At 37.5% G+C, this 17,351-nt stretch overlaps 2 protein-coding genes across 5 annotated transcripts in view; both read right to left on the bottom strand.

Annotated features, from left to right (window-relative positions):
- LOC139166797 (arylsulfatase D-like) overlaps positions 1 to 9,872 on the bottom strand; it is a 38,773-nt gene extending 28,901 nt beyond the window's left edge. Inside the window, exons 1-5 of the mRNA XM_070750873.1 lie at positions 9,783 to 9,872; positions 8,586 to 8,732; positions 7,776 to 7,897; positions 4,764 to 4,886; positions 1,944 to 2,367 (exon numbers count right to left, since the gene is read on the bottom strand). Of these exons, the coding sequence (XP_070606974.1) occupies positions 1,944 to 2,367; positions 4,764 to 4,886; positions 7,776 to 7,897; positions 8,586 to 8,732; positions 9,783 to 9,829 (863 nt within the window). The 5' untranslated portion in view covers positions 9,830 to 9,872. The remainder of the gene's footprint in view (positions 1 to 1,943; positions 2,368 to 4,763; positions 4,887 to 7,775; positions 7,898 to 8,585; positions 8,733 to 9,782) is intronic.
- Positions 9,873 to 13,566: 3,694 nt separating this feature from the next.
- LOC139166807 (arylsulfatase D-like) overlaps positions 13,567 to 17,351 on the bottom strand; it is a 31,594-nt gene continuing 27,809 nt past the window's right edge. For all 4 annotated transcript variants that reach the window (XM_070750897.1, XM_070750896.1, XM_070750898.1 and 1 more), the window contains 3 exons: positions 16,077 to 16,239; positions 15,667 to 15,788; positions 13,567 to 13,969 (listed from right to left, as the gene is read on the bottom strand). In XM_070750897.1, coding sequence (XP_070606998.1) covers positions 13,617 to 13,969; positions 15,667 to 15,788; positions 16,077 to 16,239 — 638 coding nt within the window. In that variant the 3' untranslated portion in view covers positions 13,567 to 13,616. The remainder of the gene's footprint in view (positions 13,970 to 15,666; positions 15,789 to 16,076; positions 16,240 to 17,351) is intronic.

Below are 17,351 nucleotides of genomic sequence, written 5' to 3'. Positions count from 1 at the left end.
GAATCTAAAGCTAATCTAGTCTAACCTATTATCTCTACTAAATTTTGAAATCCTGCTTATCCTTGCAATGAAAATACATATATGTTAAAAGTTAATTAAAGGAGGTGGGGTCTTTCTGGGACCCTGGGGCTTTGTGGTCCTCTGTAAGACCCAAACAAAACAGCAAAACCAAATTTTCAAACCTTTCTGGAAGGCCAGGAGAGTGGGGATCTGCCTGAGTGTATGAGGGAGAATATTTCAAAGGGCAGAGACAACACCAAAGAAGTCTCTCTTCCTGGGCCCCACCATATGATCTGCAGACAGCTACTGAGTTCCTAGTTGGAGATGCATTGCTAGGTTTGCATGAAGTCTGACAGTCCACTTTGAAACACAACTTTTCTCTAAGGTCATGAGTGACAAAGCCTAATACAATTTTATACTCCTCAAGGTTGTGTTGGATAGTGTTGTAATGTAGATGTGGGTGGACCAATACTTTGATAAAGTTACAGGAGCAATTGTTCTTTAATGAATTAAAGAGCAATTTAGCCTGTCAAGTTTGTGCCTTGCTTAGATGCAAATGGAGATCCAACTTGAGGAAGATCAGAGTTCATTTAACCTGAATAAAATATTGCAGAAATTTTGGTTATATATTTCTAAGATGTCTCTTAGACTAAATTCAGGCTACATACAATATGCATGGAGTATTTGTGTTGGTTGGTTATTCATTAGATGTGCATAGAAGAACAGATGAGCCAGTCTGTATTGCAATAGCAGCATTCACTTTCATTTTTCTCGCCATGGACATATACTGTACATCCAAACTATACTGTGTTGTTTCTCTGTGTCATATATGTAGATATATGCATAATTTGCATTTATTTATTTATTTATTTATTTATTTATTTTGTCATGTTCATGTAATATACATTGGAAGTGGTGACCATTTGAGAGCTGTATGCAACAAAATTTCATTTTAATGTAGGCCGATTACACATTCAAAGTCACAATAAACTTATTCTAAGTTTAAGTCGTGTATGTGGTACCACTAAGGAAATTTTCTAACCTGCCTACAACCTTTAGACCTTTGCCCCATTTCAATACTAAAGTAACACATTGAAGGACTGAGATGGGACATCATAACACACACAATTACATCTTAAAAAGTAAATATATAAAATGACATTCCCAGTTCCCAACCACTTCCAATTGTTTTTCTTCTAATTGGTCAGAAATAAATTAAAAATTCTAGACAATATTGCTGTCCAAAACAGGAAATAGGATGTAGACAATTATATGATCCTAGATTAACCATATTTTAATCCTTCTTGAGAATGGTTTAACTCTGTTCTGTAGCAGAAGCAACTCACCTACTAACCAGTCCAGTTCTTCTACATGGTCTCCATATAGACCATGCTTGCTCTTTCCCACAAAATTTTCAGTTGTAAAGAGAGGAGTATGGACGTGCAGAAATGAAACAAACAGGAGAAATGGCTTGTGTTTCTTGCTTAAACAAATAAAAGGGTCATATTTAGGTTCCATATAGAAAATTTCAATACAGGTAAGTTCTTGACTTATGACCACAATTGAGCTCAATTGTGTTGCTAAGTGACAGAGTTAAGTGAGCTTTGCCCCATTTTACATACTTTCCTTGTTAAATTAATCACTGCAGTTGTTAAGTTAGTAACATGATAGTTAAGTGATTCTGGCTTCCTCATCAAATTTGCTTGTCAGAAGGCTGCAAAAGGGGATCGCACAATCACAGCACATTGCAACCATCATAAGAACTAGCTGCCAAGCATCTGGATTTTGATCACATGATGATGGGGATGCTGCTGCAACATTTTGTGTGAAAAAGACTCAATAAGTCACTTTTTTTAGTGTCATTGTAACTTTGAACCATCATTAAATGAACTATTGTAAGTAGAGGATTACCTGTATTTTTGATATTTAGATAGATCTATTACCTTTGAATAAAAGAAAGTGCTTCTTTTAGTAAAATAGAAGTTGCCCTTCCCAGTTTCATAGGTTGTTCAGTGATGTTATAGTTGCGCATCAAGATACAGTTCCAATATCTCACAAAGCCATAGCAGCAATACCATGAAGCAAAAAATAGGAAATTAAACAAAGCAAGGAAGATGACCCATTTCCAAGGAATGGACACCAACCCAGTAATTTTTCCAATAAGAAATGTGACTACTGCAAAAGTAATGACTTGAGTATAGAACCATAATTTAGCTTGAAAGGCTCTATCCAGTTCTGTAGGTTTGTTATCCTGACAATCGTTGACAAGTGTGAAGGGCATGCCATAAAAATAATCAAAACCATGATTCAAAGGATGGTGGCAATAATCATCGACAGTGTCACAGTTTACACCTTGATGCCATTTCCCTTAAAATCAAAAGAGAAAATATTACTTAGTCTGAATTGTTCTTTGGAATAATCTCAGTACCCAGCAAACATAGTACTGTACTCCTAAAATATCCCACATCTCCATTTAAACCTGAATTTAAAATGACAGAAACTGTGCTCTTTAAAAATGGTGTCATTTCATTGTTTCTCTACTATTCTTGAACCATAATTTAAATCTACGATGTTACCTTTACATGATTTCCTACATAGAAAGTATATTTATATTGGAAATTATCAGGGAAATTTGATGATCTTGTTCCATGATACAACTGAAAGTGAATTCTTACAGTGCCTACTTCTAAAGGATACACTCATTTTTATAGAGATTAAAGAATATAAGGTCAAAACAGATAAGACCTGATCAGATATTATAAAGCAAATTTCTAGGAGTTCTATGATGAATATTATATTTGGGTAATGCTAAATCTGATGGTTTTAGGTTTAGTTCCAAACATAAATCAATCAGCAGGCAGGTTTTTAAAAATTTCCCAGAATTATGTTTGCAATCAGTAAAGTTTCTTACAAAATATCTCATATTACTATTCTGCCAGAAGTAAATATATAAATTATCCTTGCAGATGTGCATTAATCAAATTATTTGGTTGGTTTATGATATGGATGGTATATATTGTATATACAGTGAAGGGCTAGCTACCAAAATTTTTACTACCACCCTGTGGGCGTGGCTTATGCAGGACTCCCTGCATTTTCTTTCAACATCTTTCAATTCAAATTAGGTGCTCTGGGGTGGAGCCCCATTTTTGCTACCAAACTGCGTCCCCCCCACCCCGGGGCGGGCAGCAGCCCACCCCTGTGTATATACCATCCATACACATCTATTTTTAATCTCTAATAATTTTTTTTGAAATATATAAGAAACTACCTCTTTGTCTATCCCTTTCTCTCTTTTTCCACTATTTTTCTTGAATCATAACCATGCCTATGTAAGTAAATTGTAGAATTTATCCATGTTCCTCACAATGCTCATAGCCCTACATGTGAAACTTGACACTGTCTTGCCTCTGTTTATGATCAGCTGTTAATGTATTACTCTGGTTCAGGCTGAGGAAACTATGTGTATTTTGCCTTGTCCTAACATAGATAATTAAGATGGTTGGGAAGCTATTAAGTTTTTATCTATCTTGCGGATTCCCCAGCAATGTCTTGCTGACCTTGGTGGAAACCAGAAGGGCCATTAATCTTATCTAGCAGTTTTTTTCTATTTTCTTATTTACATATGGATATGTACATCCTATTATTTGTAGTGAGTAAGAAGGCTGGCCTTGATATAAATATTCAAAAATTGTTAGCTAGGCAAAAAAAAAATCTTGTGAAATGAGATAATATTTGAAAATTACCCTCCTTAATTCATTAGAGTTAACCTCCTTAATTCATTAGAGAATAAGATAGTGGTGGAGATACAGCACAAAGACACTTGAAAGATTTTGTTATTATAACCCATATCAGTAATTTTAGCCTTCTTAAGGCGGTGACTTTCCTGTCTGGTCTAGAGGAAAAATATAGTTGTTTAATCACAGAACCAGTTTACAAATCAGAAATCAGCACAATGGCATTTCCAAGAGGCTTACTAGAATATTGCCCAAAAGAAAATCATTATTATTTCCCCCAAATGTTGTTATTATTTAGCATATGGTGTATCATACATGGACTAGTAATATAAAATTAATAGATTAACTAATTAATCTAATCTAATTAACTGGATTAGTAAATATTGTAACATGGCAACAATCCTATTTGAAAGTATCACAATCTCATGCGACTACCTTCTCCTCCTTCTTGCACAAAAGGTTTGCCAACCTCATGTGTGGATATTATTAATTCTCAATCTCTGATGATAGGGAAATAGAACTTTTAATGAACAGTAGCAACTATATCTAGAAGTAATAGTTAATACAATAGCCAGGGCTCCAATTGCATTTATATCTTTATATTTTAGGCCTAAGAAACAAATAAAACAATGCCCCCCTATGCTGCTATATAGTTTCAAAATACATCTAAAATTAGGTGTTAGAACATCCAGAGTAAAGAGAATTCATTAAAAAACCTATTTTCTGAAAAAAGAATGCTATTGCACTAGACCCAATATATTTTAGGCGAGAATGACTTCATCCCCCCACAAAAAATAGATGGGGAAATATTTACATTTCCTGATACAGTAATGGTTCATCTGCATAAATTCTGCTTTTATGGTTTAGTATTTACTTTTACACCCACATCTTCAATATAGAACAGTGTTTCTCAACCTCATCAACTTAATAAGTGTGGACAACTTACATAATTCCTCAGCCAGCACTGATAAGGTTGACTGATCGAGAAACACTCATACAGAGATTTCATAATAACTTTCTACAAACCTATAAGGCCTGTGGTATAGCCTTGCTGTTGTAGCACCTTGGCAAAAGTTGTCTCATTGACTGGAAGTCCTCCTGAGCCAGCATTCCACTGCAAAGCTCGATAGGCATTTCTTGAAGCCATTCCTGAAAAGACAAGAGCATTTTATCTGTAATCTGTAAAGAACAGTATTGTGATTTCCTAATTGGAAATATATAGAATTCTACAAAGTGATTGAGTGAATGTAATCATGTAACTCCCCATTTACTCAGGACTTTTGCATATATCATCAACGTAAGAGATGATTTGCCTTTCAAAATAAAAGGGAAATGTTTAATGTTTTGATGACACTTCTGCTCTACTCACTTTATTGACTTCAGAAAGGTATTAAAGCAAAACAGTAAAACAGCAAATTTGCATTAGATTGATCAGACAAAAGGGTAAGTACAGTATCTGCATTGGTTTTTTGCTTTATATCTGTGATGTATCATAGTTTGTGTGGGGGGAAACACATTCTACAACAATTGCAAATTATTATAAGTGAGCCAGATTGAACAAAAATCTTAGACTACAAAATCAATAGACAAATCTTCTCTGTGCTGGTATCTTTTGGTTTAATTAGGATAATAACTCCCAATTCACAACCAAAATGACCAGCCCCAAGCTAATGACCATACCAGAATTAACTGAGGAATTATAATCCTGTTTGCTTCTGGTGAATACTGATGATGTTCTTGGAACTAAGCCTAGATAAAAGTACCTCAAGAAGACAAAAGCCTGGATTCTAGCACCACAGTTAAAAGGAATATATTTAAATTACACAGCACAGGTGGCCAGATTCTATGTAGCAATAGTGGTGCAAATACAGTATTTTTGGGTGTATAAGATGCACCCTTTTCCTCCCCAAAAGAGGCTGATAATTTGCGTGAGTCATATACTCTGAATGTATCTTTTTTCCAGTCCTAACTAGCTGCTAACAATCTTCCCAGCTCTTACCTTATATGCTCCTTCATTGTTTCTCTCTGCAAAAAAATGTTTTTCAAACCCTAAGACTTTGCAGGGTTTTTTTCATTGCTCTAACTGGCTCCAAATAAGTTTCTTTCCAGCCCTAACTAGGTGCTAACAATGTTCCCAGCTCTTACCCGCTTGCAAGCTTTTTCATTGTTGCTCTCTCTGTGAAGAATGTTTTCCAAGCTTCCATTCTTTACATTTGTTCTTTTCTATTAACGAGCTACAGATATCTACAACAATGCCAATGATTGCAAATGTAATACACATATGCATTATGTAGCATAGTGGTAAACTATGACACTGTGTAGCCTAGACCAGTGTTTTTCAACCAGTGTGCTGTGGCACACTAGTGTGCTGCGAGACATGGTCAGGTGTGCCGCAAAGAAGGAACTCAGGTTCTGGTCTTGCAACTTTTTGCTGAGGACACGAAAAGCAAAAAGTTGCAAGACCGGAACCTGAGCTTCCTTCTTCGCGCCTTCCAAGTTTTCCAGCAGCTGCAGCACCCCGCCTGACTGGAGCTTCCCTGGCGGTAGTGGCAGGTGAGCTTTGGGGCCCAGTCGGAGGGCGCTGGCAGCGGGAGTGCGCCGACAGCAGCGGCACCAGGCAGTAGCCGTGGGGTGGCGGCAGGACGGTCGGTTGCGAGCGGGAGCTCCAGGGTGGAGGCACTGATGGCGGCAGCTGGATGAGTTGCTGGACACTGTACATGCTGGCGCTGCGGGGCTGGCACTGCCCTGCTGGCTGGGCCAGAGGTGCCAGCCCCACGCCCATACCCAGTGCAGCGCCAGGATGTACAGCGTCTACCGACATGTCAGGCCGCCACCATCGGTGCCTCCACCCTGGAGCTCCCACTCGTAGCTGACCGCCCTGCTACCACCCTACTGCCCGATGCCGCTGTTGCCGGCGTGGTGTATGAGACAGAAAGAGATAGAGAAAGAGAGAGAAAGAGAGAGAGAGAGTGAGAAAGAGAGAGAGAAAGAAAGCAAGAGAGAGAGAGAGAGAGAAAGAAATCAAGAAAGAGAGAGAAAGAGAGAAAGAAAGAGATAAAGAGAGAAAATGAGAGGAAGGGAGAGAGAGAGAGAGAGAGAAATGAGAGCAAAAAGGGAAGAAAGAAAGAAAAATGAGAAAATGATTGAGGCAGAGAATGAGAGGAAAGAGAGAGAAACAAAAGAGAGAGAGAAGTGACTCTTGATTTAAAGCATATGATAAAAAGCACCCAAATAAGAGAGAAATCCTCCCCAGCCCTCACCTGTTTTTGGAAATGGTTCAAGAGTGTATATATATATATATATATACACACACACACAAAAGGGGGGGGGAGGAGACAGGAATGGAAAAAGAGAGGAGAGTGTCTTAGAGTGTCATTTTGGTTGGTGGTGTGCCCCAGGATTTTGTAAATGTAAAAAATGTGCCATGGCTCAAAAAAGGTTGAAAATCACTGGCCTAGACTATGAATGGCTATGAATTATCATTTGCAGTGTGTGGTGGTCTGTTGCTTGAACTAATGTACATTTCACTTGACAATAATTAAGAATTGAAGATTAGAATCCCCAAGGAGCACATAAAAGACAGTCAAATGAATACATGCCACAGAACTAAAACATGCAAAAATTGTAGCATATTACAAGGACATTAATGGACTTTACAGGATGTTCTTCCTTGTGGGTATTCCCAATATTGATAGCAATAGCACTTAAGACTTATGTACTACTTCACAATGGTTTACAGCCCTCTCTAAGAGTTTACAGAATCAGCACATTGCTCCAAATAATCTGAGTCCTCATTTTGCTGACCTTGGAAGGATGGAAGCTTTGAGCTGATCAGGATTGAACCCCTGGCAGCCAGCAGAATTAGCCTGCAATACTGTATTGTAATCACTGTGCCACCACAGCTTTGTTATCTTAGTTTTTGTAGCATCAAATACATTACCCCTTTCCTAGTTGTTTTGTTTTGTTGTTGTTATGTTATGGTAGTTCCATTCCTTAAACCCTCATTCATCCAACTCCGTGATCAAAAAACCCCTCTACCTGATCTGATGGGGTATCTGCCAGTCAGAAAAGCCGTTCTACTTGGGGTACAAAGTGAGGCTGCTGCAATATGCTGAGTAAGTTTCACTCCTTCCTTAGCTAGTTGGTCAATGTTAGGGGTCCTACAATAAAAATATAAAATTTCAGTATAAGTAGATAAAGAGCTAGTCATATAAAAAGAACTGAAAAATGTAAAACAACGTAGCAATAGCGAAAGTGATTTGTCTGATACGTTTTTACTTTCAACAACATGTAGAGATGCTCTAGCTCAGTCCTTCTCAAATAGTAGGGCGTATCCACCTGGGGGGGGCATAGAGTAATGCCAGGGGGGCATGTGTGACCCTGGGGAATGTGCATGGTCCCTCTCAATTAATTCCCCAGGACAGGCAGTGTTTTCCCAGTTGCATGCTGCTCTGAGTCCAAAAGAGAAGGCGGCCAGGTGGGGTGGGACGGCTGCGTAGGTTCTTGTTGTTCTTGGCAGGCGCCGTAGTAGCCATGAATGGCATGGCAAACCTGCTGCTGGACAAGTAGGAACATCTTCTGCAGCTGGGATAAAGCTTCAAATGGTACCCTAAAGCCCCCTTCCACACCATTCGCTGTGAGTGCCCGGCAGAGGAGACACTTATAGCCAGGCTGATGATGCCAAAATATTGGCTTGATTAAGCTGGACTGGCCCCATGTCAAAAGTGGGGCCCTAACCAAAGTAGCCTATGACTGCCTAACTCCACTGAGTTCAGTGTGACTTACTCCCAGGTAAGTAGCTTTAAACCAACTTTAAAGCAATATAAAAGTAATTTGTCAATACTTTACTTGAGAGTAATGTTACCATAACAGCCTATATCTCCAATTCCAAGATCATCAGCCAGCATCAGAATAATATTTGGTTTGGAATCAAGAGCTGCATCCATTCTACAGGTATGAAGCATAAGAAAAGCCAACAGGATCATCAAGTAGATTCTGAAATTAATATTAAAGAAAGCAAATAATATTTGTAAAAAAAAATATCAAGTAGACAAACACAAACATCCTAGAGAGTAAGTTACATGAAATTTAGTTTTCAGCAAACCAAAATGTATTTTAATTGATTAGTACAATTTGTTGATACCTGCAGTTACAATTTCAAGATTCAATAAGATGAAAAATATGGACCTTCCCATTTGCAGATAAGATTTTGTTATAAAAGCGTCCATCTCTTTGAAATATTTTGCATATACAGTAAGATGTCCATGTTTAGAATCAAATTAATATTGTAACATTTTACATTTGTCTTTTAGTAACATGAATCTCTGTTAAATAAGTAAGGTGCATGTATTTGTTTAAATTAACTAATCCCCCCCCCACCTGATCTTTCCTTATTTGGTTAGAGTCAAGACTGATAATAATAGCAATAGTCCATGGACTTATATACAGTATCACTTCATAGTGCTTTACAGCCCTCTCTAAATGGTTTACAGTTTATTGGTCCTAACAATCTGGGCAATAAATTTGAGTAATCTTGGAGAACTGCTGTTTTATTTCCCTTTCTTTCTTAGCCTCATTTTATTTCTCCTTTAGGGGGAAAATGCTCAAACCTGCTTTATTGCTACATATATAGGGGCTGTAAATAAAACAGGGGGTTAGGAAAAGTAATTGTATTTAATTCTTTCCAGATACACTTGTTTTTGTGCTTTTTCAAATAGAATCAGCAGCCATATTAAATTAAGAGTTACGAAACTTTTTATTAATTAACAACAACCCCCCCCCCCACACACCTATTTAAAGTGTTGGAAACATTTGTGTTAGTGAATTTCCAGCGAGAGCTGTTCTAGATTAGAAGAGGGAAAGAAATTCAGGGTGTGTTTTTCTCGGTCGCTAATCCAGCCTGTTACGAAACAATTGGGTAAACTTTTGCAACAAGAGATTTTTATGCTCAAGCCTGGCTATTGAAACAAAAGAGTAAAAATGAGATGTGTACACAGAAAGAAACAAGAGTGATCGGGATCCGAGGAAGCTTAGAATAAATCCCACCTTTTAGATAGAAATATGGGTCCCACCAGTAGTTCAGCAATCCCCATGTTCAAAGCCCGGAAGAAAACCAGCACTCGCTTCAGAATCTGGGCAAATTTGCCGAGGATTTAAAACCCCAGGTAGGAAGTTTAGAGTTAATTAAGAGACCGAGGGAAAACTTCACTCCTAAGCAAAAAGCGTAGACGCGGCTCTTTTCACTGCATAACCCGTAACACTATCCAGTAAAATGCAATATTTTAGCGAGAACAAATCTCGGAGAGAAATGTGATGGTGTAAGATTGACGTTGGAGTGAAAGAAGAGAAACCCCCGCCCCTCACTCTCACGTTCAAGGTCAATCTTAGACCATCATATTTCTCAGATTTCTCCCCGAGGTCTCACTCTCGCTAAAATACCATCAGGGGGTCTCACAGTAATATTGACCCGTGCCATAAATTAAAATCCACGTGCCGTACATTTTGCCTGAATGAGGGTCCCCTTATTTCCGTTGCAATAACCTGCATTAAAAGTATTGACACGAATTTCATATTGTCTGTTGGCAATAAAAACCTGTCATCCCCAGAGTAGGCTGAAGAACCATAGTGGATTGGGAAGCTAACGATGTAATTTTAAATTGTATAGGTGTAGGTATGTGATGACTCCTATAATTTTCACTATACACTGCTAAAAAAACGGGGGACGACACTTAAACAACACAATATAACTCCAAGTAAATCAAACTTCTGTGAAATCAAACTGTCCACTTAGGAAGCAACACTGATTGACAATCAATTTCACATGCTGTTGTGCACATTCAATTTTGTACAGAACAAAGTATTCAATGAGAATATTTCATTCATTCAGATCTAGGATGTGTTATTTGAGTGTTCCCTTTATTTTTTTGAGCAGTATACTTTCTGTTCACCAAATCGTACTTGATTAAAATTCTTATAGAATTAATTAAGTCTTGATGGCTTTATCTCTCCTGTGTGTGTGCGCCTGTGATTTAAGTTAGTGGTGCCTATATATAGAAAGGTTTAAGAACAACCACCTTGTGAGTAGATCCTTGCTTACTTACTGTACCTTTTATGAATGATGTTGCTATTTCTTTTGTGCTGTAAGAGATATTTGACTCTGATCTCTTAAAAACAATTTCCTGTTTTGGTAGCCAATCTGCGCCATCTTGTGGTCTGCTGGAATTCTCATATTTACTTTATTGTATTTGGTTGGTTTTTGTTTCTTTTTCCATTGATTGCCATTGGCAGATTGTATTTATCCTTTGCCACAACCTTATTGTTTAGACTCTGTGATACAACACAGCCTTTTTCAAAACTGAAAACATGCATTCTAAATTTAACACTAAATGTAGTTTTTTACAATTTTATTTTATTTTATATTTTATTATTTTTAATAATTTTATTTTTAAATAATTTTATTTTTTAATAATTTTAATAGTTTTAATTTAATTTAATTTTATTATTTGTTTGATTTATGGGCTGCCTACCTCATCAATTTATCTTTTCTTGCATAATATATAACATTGGTTGTCTTAAACCTGTGACTTACTTTCAACTAACTTTTGGCCTCCGGATCCAAAAATAACCAGAGTTTTTGTCTATCACATCAACTTTTAAAGCTACAGGATGCCCTCAAACATCATACAAATTGTGTATATAAAGGAATGTAAAGTAAAAACTTACCAAATATACTGTTTACAAAGAATAATTTTATTCATATAAAGGCTATAATAGTTACTGCAAGTTAAATTGTGTTCATACAAATAGTTGTTTTTTTTATCAAATGGTAATTATAAATATTAAGATAATTTTTTTCTTATAGTTTTTTCTGGAGTGTTTAATCTGTAGACATTCTCACTTGATGCTCCAACCATCATATGTGTTCTGTCTGGGTTCCCCCAGACCTCAACACCAACTGGAAAAAACAGCCAGACACTCTGGTAAAAGCCAAAAGTATTTTATAGCTGAAAAAATAAACACAGAGGAAAACCTGTTCTTCCCAACAGACAGGCTATAATACTTTACAGCAGAGTCCTGATGTCCAGACAATACAGCAAGCTTCTTGCTGGCACACCCACCCCAAGTTTCAGTAGTCAAAGGCACAAACCAGGATTCCAAGACGCCAAAGTTCACAGCCAGGTCCCAAGACTCTCAAAGATAAAACTCCACAAGCCAGGAAGGGTGGGTCTGCCTTTTAGCCTTTCCAAAGAGCACCACACCCAAACCAAGCTGTTGCCTCTTTAATGCTGAAAGTACTTAGCCAATTGATCCCTTCTCTGAGTAGCTCTTCTCTGTCGCAGATCAATTATGGCTTGTGCATTTTCCTCTAAGGAATCCAGGCTGCTTGCTGGGGAGAGCTCCCTCTGGGGGGACCCTGGCTGTCCTCCCTCTTCTTCAGCCTGGGATTCCTCCTCCTCATCTGCCTGCACCTCCTGTTCCTCATCATCTCCCTCTGAGCTGGAAACCGACAGAAGATCAGCCGTTCCCTGAGGGGCCTCAGGCGGAACCACAACAATATGTATGTCCCATCTACCTTGATACCATGCCTCCATGACTTTAGATCTTGGTGGAATCGCTCACCCTGCTCATCACTGACTGCACCAAGATTTTCCAGGAAGTTAGCAAGATGCCTATGTAAAAAATGCAATTTGATGCTCATGTTGTCTAATTAACTATATTACATATATAAAGTGTAGAGAAAAAAATTGACATGGTAGAAGAAAACTAACTATAGTTTTGAAACCAGCATGCCTAATTAATTATAAAAAACTCAAAAATTAAACTCAACACAAATTGTTCCCCAGTGTCTAAGGAGGAAAGTTTGATATTTCAGTCACATACTTTGATATTCTAGGTCCAAGTGATAGTACTTTAACAATTATACATTTTTATTTCTACTTAGCAGTTGCCCCAGAGTAATACATGGTATAGGAACCTATCACTCCAGGATTTAGGTAACTCAGAAGAAATCAAGGTGTGGTGTTTCCTAAGATATAGTTTGTGGCAGTGAGAAACACTAAAACATTACTACAAAGGTCAAGAGGTGGTCCCAGATAAAAAGGTGAAGGTTCCCCTCGCACATATGTGCTGCTTGTTCCTGACTCTAGGGAGCGGTGCTCATCTCCGTTTCAAAGCTGAAGAGCCAGCGCAGCCTGGAGACGTCTCCATGGTCATGTATCTGGCATGACTAAATGCCAAAAATGCACGGAACACTGTTATCTTTCCACCAAAGGTGGTGTCTATTTTTTCTACTTGCATTTTTATGTGCTTTTGAACTGCTACTTTAGCAGAAGCTGGGACAAGTAATGGGAGGTCAGTCCGTTACGCGGCACTAGGGATTCTAATTGCTGAACTGCTGGGTGTGGGCACTCACACATATGCGATAACATGCGTGCACACTCTTTTGGCACTCGAGAAAAAAAAGGTTCGTCATCGATGGCCTAGGGCTTTAGCTGCTGTCCTCACTTCCAGTGCAGATATTCCTAGGGGAAGAATCTTGGGGTTTTGGTGATGGTCCCATTCCTAGAATTCTGTTCTCCAAGGCTTCCTAACATTTTGCTAAATGTGATTTTTTTATATCTTACTAGGTTTTAATATGTTTCAGAAACACAGTAAGCAAAATAAATTCTGCTGCTAAAAGTATCCAGCATTGATCGCGCTTCCATTTAAATTTTAAATATTATTAATTCACTTTCAATATACTGTATAATCTATTTTTAAAAAATAAAATATTATTTTTTCATTCTCTTCTCCAAAGTAATTTTTAATTCGCTGAATAACCACCGTGAAGTATATCCAAAATGTTTTAATAGATAAACAACATTGCTTCTTTGATAGGAATTAATTGGTTTCTTTATCACAGTAACAGAAAGGGAAAATTCCACAACATGGTTGCATATTTTTTTCCCATTGATTACTTGGAAGATCCAGTTGATTAGGGACATGACTGACAGTCAACTGATGTTCTCTCACTGCTTCTTCAGCTTGGCTTATAATTATGTCAAAACGTGGTTCAGAAGTTGGGGAAAGTGGAGTGGATTCTGAAGGATCTCTTAAGAGGTCAAAAACCAAAGGAGGATTATAATGGGTCACATTGTCTCCTGAACATGGGCATATGATCTTTCCATAACATCCATCAGCCCCCTTTGGTTGAAAGTTTGGAGTCACATAATGAATCTTCCAGAGACCTCCACCTTTTGTCCAGGGTTGGGGGGGCAGGGTGGGGGATGAGAAACAGAGAAATATAGAAAAACAATTAAAAATAAAAATTGAGCTTTCCTAAAGTTTTTTCATTTTAAATAACACTTTGAATTATTTCTCTCTAAAGAACAATATAATTCCCCCTTTTTTACTTCAAGAATATATTGACTATAAAAATACTGTTCATATTGTCAGAAACAGTCAATTGTTTGTTAGATGGTATCTGATTGTTGCAGTAAAATACTTCTGAGTCTGTTTCAAAGAGTTTTTTTTAAATCCTCAATGGTATTCTGTATTTTTATTCTTATTTGGCCAAGTGATGGGACACACAAGGAATTTGTCTCTGATGCATAAGCTTTCAGTGTACGTGCAAATAACAAAGTTATCATCATAATATACATATAGTAGAAGGCAATAGGAAAGATGAGAAGGATAATACAAATATAGCCCCACTACATAGTAAATTATCCTTAGGCATAATGCAGTTAGAGATTTTTTTTTAAATCTGGAAAATTTGAAGCGTATGAATTCATTTCTGGGTAGAAAATAGAAAAAAGTACAGGCTTACTCATTTTCATGTTTTCTTACAGAAACATATATCACAAAAAATCTTTGATTTGTTTATAAAAGTACTGTATGTTTGATATTTAAATTGAACAGTGTTAAGTTTTTCAGTAAATAACTTTATTGATTAAATCACTATATATGTGTCTCTATGTATGTATGTGTGTGAGACATATTTTTGCTGACAATGAAAAGGAAGGGAGACTAGCATAGATTTATTTCAAGCTTATTTGCTTATTTGCTCTTGTCAGTTAGCCATATCCTTACTGGGATTTGAACCTGCAGGCTCAACCTGCCTTAGCCTCTAGACTACCAGCTTTCCTCCTTATCAGTTTGTACCAGGGAAGGGTTATATGTGATTTTTTTGTTGAGTCACACTGGTATACCCAAATATGGAAGGAGCATACAGCTTCTTTTTTGCCTCTCAGCCCCACTAGTGGCCATATTCCAAAGCAGATAAACTTTTTATAGCCAACAACTATAATCTATAAGTGTGACATATTTTTGCTGGTAATTAAATGCCTTACAAGGCAGAGACTACAGGTTCAAATCCCAGTAAGGGTATGGCTGGCTGATGAGAGCAAATAAGATTGAAATAGATCTATACTAGTCTCCCTTCCTTTTCATTATCAGCAAAAATATGTTATACTGTAGATTATAATTGTTGGCTATAATAATTTTTTTTAAAAGTTTTAAAACGTTAAAATGTTAAAAAAGTTTCAAAAAATATAAAAAGTTTATCTGCCTTGGAATATGGCCCCTGGTATGCCCGAGAGGCAAAAAGGAAGCTCTATGCTTCTCACATATTTGAGTATACCAGGATGACTCGACAAAAAAATCACACACACACACACACACACACAGAGTGATTTAATCAATAAAGTTAAAAGTGCCATAAATTAAGAACAATCAAGTTATCAAAAGCCTATATTCTGTTTGTATTTGTATTTTGCCACATGTTTACCAAACTATTTGATTACCGGTATATTTTTAATGGAAGTCTTATTTGTTTGTTTATTAGCAAATTTATCTGGCCAATCACACCATATAAAGCAACTGGATGATAAATAGATAAATAATGGATTAAAAACGCACGTGTGCGTGTGTGTGGGAGCTTTATACTCACTCTCCTTGTCCTGCCAACGCACTGCATGCAAATATGTCCCACAGTAATGAAACATAAATTCATGAGCAGAATTCTGAACAGTTCCCAGCAATAATTCTATCTGGTTCTTGCCATCAATTATCCTTTTAGAAGAAATAAAATTTAAATCCATTAGTTGATTTAATCTCAGTCTTGATCAGTGATATTTTGACAAGAAGATCAGAACAAAAATATAATATTACACATTTTGCTCATGCTGGTACATCACCTCTGAGAACAATGCTATGTATTATTAATGGGAAATTATAGATTTAAATGCATATAGATTATACTAATCTAATCTGATGATAATAATAAAGTTTGCAACTTTGTATATTTGCCTTAGTTAAAATAGAATGCCTCTCAATCACTTTCAGAACAAAACTGCCTACCTGTCTTGTGGCACTGATGCCCCAGCCAAATGAGCCACAGTGGGGTAAATGTCCATCAGGCTTGTAGGTTCATCAAGAACAGTATTAGGAGCGATCTTTCCTGGCCATCTAACTATTCCAGGCACACGGATTCCTCCTTCCCAACCTCCCATGCCCTTTCCACCTGCAGTGGAGGAAAAATGCAGCATTAAATCTTAAATTTTAATTACAGTCTTACACATCTCCTTTCAACTGTATAATGCATTAATAATATAGCCTAGATCTCAGATACAGCTGAAAAAGGAAGGGAAGTGACACTACTAGTTCCAATCCCTTTCTCCTCCTAAATATGAATGTTTTTGCACATACAAACCAATGATAGCATCCACCAAGTAAGCAAGTTTGCTTTTTAATTCAATTAAGATGTTTAATTACAAAAATATTAACAGAATATGTTCATAATTTGAGACTTTCAAGAAGTCATTGGGCAGTGATGGTGAACCTTTTTCAGCTCGGTGCTAAAAGGGTGTGCGCATACACAATATCAGGTGTGTTTGTGCCCCCTCACAGTCTTCGGAGAATGGTAGCATACAAATCTAATAATAATAATAATAATAATAATAATAATAATAATAATAATAATAATAATAACAACAACAACAACAACAACAATAACAATAACAACAACAACAATAACAATAACAATAATGCTGCTGCTGCTGCTGCAATGTTGCACATGTGCACCCCACTGCCCACCTGTGCAGGCCTCACTGAAGCCTTCAGACTTCCAATAAGTCCATTGGGCTGTTTTCCACTCTCCCCAAAGTTCAGAAAAGATTCCTGAAGCCTGGGGATGATGAAAAATGGCACAACGGACCAATTGGAAGTTTGGAAATGAAAGGAAGTGGAACATCCTTACTACTAACCTTCAGATAGTTGCAACTAGGCCTCGCACACCTCGGTCCATTTCTTCTGCAGCCGGGAAAGCTTTTCTGAATTCCTGTGTAGCCAATAACAGAGCTCCGAATTGATCTGGAGCTCTGTTATTGGGTGCGGCCGCCTTCAGAAAAGGCCTATAGGAAAGGATTCTGCAGCCTATAACAGAGCTCCGGATAGATCCTGAGCTCTGTTATCAGCTACACAGCCTTCAGGAAAGCCTTATCGGCTGCAGAAGAAATGGACTGACATGTGAGAGGCCTGGCTGCAACTGTCCAAAACTGAAGTCATTACTGAAGACCTCTGACAGCGAAAAGGAAGCTGAGGGTCAGCACACAAATGAACTTCTAGTTGGCCCGT

The sequence above is a fragment of the Erythrolamprus reginae genome, chromosome 4 (genome assembly GCF_031021105.1).
Source record: "Erythrolamprus reginae isolate rEryReg1 chromosome 4, rEryReg1.hap1, whole genome shotgun sequence".
Taxonomy (NCBI): Eukaryota; Metazoa; Chordata; class Lepidosauria; order Squamata; family Dipsadidae; genus Erythrolamprus; species Erythrolamprus reginae.
This window is presented reverse-complemented; position numbering and strand designations above follow the sequence as displayed.